General features: G+C 41.7%; 1 protein-coding gene across 1 annotated transcript in view; it reads right to left on the bottom strand.

Annotated features, from left to right (window-relative positions):
- Positions 1 to 5,033, bottom strand: part of LOC128052090 (zinc finger protein 782-like) — a 71,248-nt gene extending 66,215 nt beyond the window's left edge. The window contains exons 1-2 of the mRNA XM_052644545.1: positions 4,957 to 5,033; positions 2,736 to 2,786 (exon numbers count right to left, since the gene is read on the bottom strand). Coding sequence (XP_052500505.1) covers positions 2,736 to 2,750 — 15 coding nt within the window. The 5' untranslated portion in view covers positions 2,751 to 2,786; positions 4,957 to 5,033. The remainder of the gene's footprint in view (positions 1 to 2,735; positions 2,787 to 4,956) is intronic.
- Positions 5,034 to 6,000: the final 967 nt, after the last annotated feature.

A 6,000-nucleotide genomic window follows, 5' to 3' on the forward strand; every position in this document is an offset into this window, starting at 1 on the left:
TTTTTTAATCACATTTCTAAAAATGCAAAAAGTTTGACGACATACTCTATTTGTAAGGTTGTGGAGAAGAAACACACCCTCTTAGACTGTTGGCTCTTACCTAAGGTACCTCCAGAATCCGACTACTTCTTGTAAATAACTCTCTTACAATCATCATCCCTTACTAGGATTAGAGAAATAGCTTCCTATATTGTTCCTGCTTTCACTACTACACCACTAGAGTCTTATCTTCAAACACAGACTTTTCTTTTAAACTGTAAAAACTGTAAGGCAGAACTATGATTTTGACTCAAAAGAATAAAAATGAAAAACTTGGGACTTCCCTGGAGACTCAGTGGTTCAGATTTTACCTTCCAATGCAGGGGGTCTGGTCAGGCAGCAAAGACCCCACATAACTCATGGCTAAAAACCCAAAACACAAAACAGAACAATACTGTAAGAAATTTAATAAAGACTTGAAAAAGGTGGCCAAAGCAAAAAAAAAAAAAAAAACTTAAAAAAAAGAAAAGCCTCTGAATCCCCCAGTGAGAGAGATAATGTGCTCATGAATTGGAAGACTCATTTTGAACAAGATGCCAATTCTCCTCAAACTGAGCTATATTACAGATTCTATAGAGTCGGTGCAGTCAAAATCAAAATCTCAGCAGGTTTTCCTGAGATCAACAAGCTGATTTTCAAAACTTTCTATAGAGAAGCAAAGAACTTTGAATCTCCAAGACACTCTTTAAAAAAGTAGGAAGACACATGTTATTTATTTCAACAGTTACTGTAAAGAGACACTCATCAAGAAAATGTGGTATGAGCAAAAGGATTTAAGATCATCAGAAATGAACAGAGTCCACAAAGATACAAAAAGTAGACTTGTGGTTGCCAAGTGGGAGCAGAGGCAGGGGAGGGAAGGACTGGGAGTCTGGGATTAACAGATGCAAACTATTATATATATGACAGATAAACAACAAAGTCACTGTGTAGCACAGGGAACTATATTCTATATCCTGTGATAAACTATAATGGAACAAAATATAAAAAAGAATGTACTAAATATATATATATATATATATACACACACACATATATATATTCAACTTAGTCAATTTGTCATGCAGAAGAAATTTGTAAATCAACTATACTTCAATAAAAATATTTAGAAAATAAAAAAGAAGTAAACAGAATCCAGAAACAGACCCATACATAGGATAATAGTTGATTTCCCTCAGAAGTGCTAATGCAATTCAATGGAGAAAGCATATTCTTGTCAACAAATGGTGCTGACAGGTATGTACCCAAAGGTAAAAATCACAAACAAGGCAAGTGTATGTTCTTCTACTCACAATATTTAGATTCCACTGCTAGCACAGAATACTAAGACCCTCAGACACAGAAATTCTTAGCTTTAGATTGGGCCTAATAGAACATACCTTGCCCTTTCCTGATTGGCAACAATTATACTGAAATAAAATTTTAAAGCTGATCAAAAAGGAAATTACTGATTAAGAAGCAAATACTTTGAAATCCTAAGAGAATACTATAAACAAGCTCATATAAACACATTTAAATAAAAATGAACAATTTTCTATGAAAATGTAACGATGAAAGAAAAAAGTACAAATCCAGCAAAGACTTATGACCAGTAAATACTGAAAATCTTCATGCAAAAAGTCTTCATAAAGCCCTAATTCATAGGTGAGCGTCACAAAACCTATACAACACAATTTTCTCATCTAAAATATTATTAAAGGAGCAGGAAAATGTCCCATTTCCTTTCATGAGATTATGACCATGCCATGATACACTGGACACAGAAACAAGAAAGTATGTGTAATTCAACTTGTGAATACAAAAATAAAAATCCTAAAAAAAGTCCTAGGAAAACATGTAAGAAGCAACTTACCAAACTTATTAGCAATTAAGATCTACACAGGGGTTTTAGGATGCTGCTGCTAAGTCGCTTCAGTCATGTCTGACTCTGTGCCACCCCATAGACAGCAGCCCACCAGGCTCCCCCGTCCCTGGGATTCTCCAGGCAAAAACACGAGTGGGTTGCCATTTCCTTCTCCAATGCATGAAAGTGAAAAGTGAAAGTGAAGTCGCTCAGTCGTGTCCAACTCTTAATGACCCCGTGGACTGCAGCCTACCAGGCTCCTCCATCCATGGGATTGTCCAGGCAAGAGTACTGGAGTGGGTTGCCATTGGCTTCTCCATTTAGTACACTAGAAAATCTATTATACTGTTTACAGTATTTATAAAGGAAATAAGCTATAGTTTTTCTCCAATAGATAACAAAATGTGTGTGTGTCTGTTAGTTATTCAGTCGTGTCCAACTCTTTGCAATCCCATGGACTGTAGCCTGCCAGGATACTCTGTCCACGGAATTCTCCAGGAACAATACTGGAGTGGGTAGCCATTCCCTTCTCCAGGGGATCTTCTCAACCCAGGGATCAAACCTGGGTCTCCTGCATTTCAGGCAGGTTGTTTAATCAACAGAATTTAATATGCATTCATGACTAATATAAAATCTTAGCAAACTGGTTCCTGGAAGTAACCTACTTACCCCGACAAAGGTTACCTATCAAAGGCTGACAGCAAACATCACAGTGAATAGTAAGACAGTGTATATATTATCCCTCAAGATTGACTTGATCTATTTCTGTTTTTCCTCTTCCGTTAATACATGTATGCTTCTTAGACTTATAAATCCAATACAATGCAGAATGCGGAAAGCATAAAGAGCTCACCTGAATTATGTTCATTTTCTGCTTTTGGGAGAGTAGAGAATTGTGGTTCAGCTGAGAGGACAGAAAGAAGATGGATGTCATGAGATTTAACCTGTCATATAGCTCCCAGATTCACCTCCCCAAATCTCAGCACCCCAACTGGGGATCATCTTCCTTATTTTCCTCATCCTCCTCCGGGCCTTGAAAAGGCATGAGAGGGATCATGCACAGGTGGCACCACCTCTCTGTGTGTGACTCTGAGATGACCATGAAGATTACATCTGTGTTTTTTTACTAAGTGAATGTAAACTTTTCTCAACTGTTTAAAAATAATGCATGTGTCCTTCTAACACAAATAAATAAAAACAACAGATTAGTTTAATTAAATACACCAAAGAATAAGACACTATTCTTTCATTAAAACTAACTTAGCAGAAAAATACTCAGTATGTATCATTTATCTATTTTTCTTACTATTAATAATATTATTTACCCCCTGGTATAAACAATCTACAGAAAGCCTAGATAGGATGCTATAAGGCAAGAAATTTTAATTGTTTTAGCTGTGATGTATTTGTTAAAAGGCCTTTTTGATAAGATGCGTTTGGTGACTAACCTATAAGTGCACTGTTCTCCTAATTCTTTTCTTGGACAAATTACTGAACCTTTCAGGTTCAATGTCTTTAAAGTTTTCAAGAGAGTTAAAATAGATGACCTTGGAAAGCCCTTCACATATCATCATCCTGGGATCCTGTGAGGTCAGGATGTCACGTGTCACATGTGATGGACACATGTGACCGCAGCACAGCATCTGTAATATGTGGGGGCCATTTAAGGGGAGCAGAGACAGCATCTCCTCCCTCTGCTGGTTATTTCTTACCCCCAGCCCTTGCCCTCACAAGCTCTCCGACAAAATGTCTCTTCCTGAGTAGCCTGCCCCTGGACCACCTCAGCTCACTTTGCTCTTCTCAGCAATGGCCCAAACTCCCCACGATCAAGAGTTTGGTGGCTTCTGGAGGTGGCATCATCACCAAGACTGGCTCATTCTGAGCAGCTTCTGATCTTGCAAGTTTAGGATCTACTCCTTTCTAGGCCCAGTCTGTCTCTGCCATGAGATTCTGGAGCGAGGTCTAAAGTCTTATGCATGCTCTCTTCCAGCTAAGACTCCCTTTTACAGAGATCCCCTGCTTCCAAACTCACAAGGGTCACTTTATTTCAAGGTAAGTGGGATGTGGATATAAGAAACAAATTCATTTTAGGAGCAAATGCCTAATTCTTGGAATTTACTATAATACTACATGTAAAAGAGAGACTTCCTGACAATGCAGAAGGGGCCAGGAACCTCTGTCTGCCCCAAGTGACAGGAAGAGACAGAATTCCCAGAACACATCTGACACATGGTAGGATCCCATCTACATTCACGTTCCTTATATTTCTGGAAACTAGGGGCAGGCCACTTTATTAAGGGTTGTGAAGGCTACAATGATGGTTTTAGGCTGTTGTGATATTTAGATAAAGCCTGAGGTTGTAAGTAAAGCACACCTGCCCTTCAATCTGAATTCCCTCACCACTAACTTTTGACCTGAGCAAATCGATCCACCACCCTGAGCCTCCGTTTTTGTTAAAGTGGTCGTGAGGTTACATAAACCCGTCCAATGAAAAAGAATAAAGTGTCTTCCAACTATAATAGCACTGGAACTTATTCAGTGCTCATTATCTGGCACTTGTCTAAATACTTTGCAAGGGATGACTTAGGTCTAAGTTTCAAAACAACGCCATCAGTCATCATTAGTATCATTTTCACATGAGAAACTGGACTCTTATCCAGGTTCCTTCTGTAACCCTGCTTACAGGTGACAGACCTGGCATTTACCCAGGCCTTTCTGGCTCCAGAGCTACGGTTCTCATTCCCGACCCATGGCCATCATCAGCGGTGTAAATTCACTCTCTCTCCTGTCGCCGACATGGATTTTTTTCCCCTGTCAGGCTGCAGGCGGGGACAAATCCAAGGTCCCACACACCCAGGCCTAGACTGAACACCTGCTCTTAACCGGACCAACCCGACCTGCACCCTCGGAGCCCGAGGGCCCGGGTCACCCCTTACTGGCCTTCCCCAGGCTGAGGGCCCGCTCAGGCATGTACACCAGCGTTGGTGGGAGTGCGTTTCAAAGATTTTCCGCTCTCGTCCCTAGCCACAAAGGCACCCCCTCCCAGCTGACCCCCCGCCCCCTCGCACTCTCACCCCAGGTTCGCACCCTTCACTTTCCGAGCAGAACCCCACGTTACGACACCGCTCCCCTAGAGTTCAGAGAAGACGAGTGAGGAGGCGGGGCTACGGCTGCACACGCGCGGAAGAAGCCCAGAATGCTCTTCCCAGAGTGCTGCGCGGTGAAACAGACGGATTCAAGACTACATTTCCCATAGACCTCCGCGGCCACAGTGGTGGTCTCTCAGGAGGCTTTTATGCATTTTAGTGCAGTCCATGGGGTCGCGAAGAAGCGGACACGACTGAGCGACTTCACTTTCACTTTTCACTTTCATGCACTGGAGAAGGAAATGGCAACCCACTCCAGTGTACTTACCTGGAGAATCCCAGGGACGGGGGAGCCTGGTGGGCTGCCGTCTATGGGGTCGCACAGAGTCGGACACGACTGAAGCGACTTAGCAGCAGAGCAGTGTCTTAAAAGTAACCTGCCCAGAATCTCAAAGATCCTGAAGAGAACAGGTTAAATTTTAACTTAACCGCCAAATGCGAGGGGTGGTCTTCTATTGGCTCCCGATTGAAATAGCAGTTTTTTCATAAATCATTTGGAGACAAATTGGGAAACTTGAATATGTGTTCAGTTCAGTCACTCAGTTGTGTCCTGACTCTTTGCGACCCCATGGACTGCAGCACGCCAGGCTTCCCTGTCCATCACCAACTCCAGGAGCTTGCCCAAACTCATGTCCCTTGAATCAATGATACCATCCAACCATCTTATCCTCTGTCCTCCCTTTCTCCTCCTGCCTTCAATCTTTCCCAGCATCAGGGTCTTTTCAAATGAGTCAGTATTGGAGCTTCAGCTTCAGCATCAGTCCTTCCAATGAATATTCAGGACTGATTTCCTTTACGATTTTATCTCCTTGCAGTCCAAGGGACTCTAAAGAGTCTTCTTCAACACCTCAGTTCAAAATCATCAGTTCTTTGGTGCTCAGCTTTTTCATAGTCCAACTCACATCCATACATGACTATTGGAAAAACCATAGCTTTAAGTATACCGACTTTTGTCAGTAAAGTAATGTCTCT

The sequence above is a fragment of the Budorcas taxicolor genome, chromosome 8 (genome assembly GCF_023091745.1).
Source record: "Budorcas taxicolor isolate Tak-1 chromosome 8, Takin1.1, whole genome shotgun sequence".
In the NCBI taxonomy this organism is placed as follows: Eukaryota; Metazoa; Chordata; class Mammalia; order Artiodactyla; family Bovidae; genus Budorcas; species Budorcas taxicolor.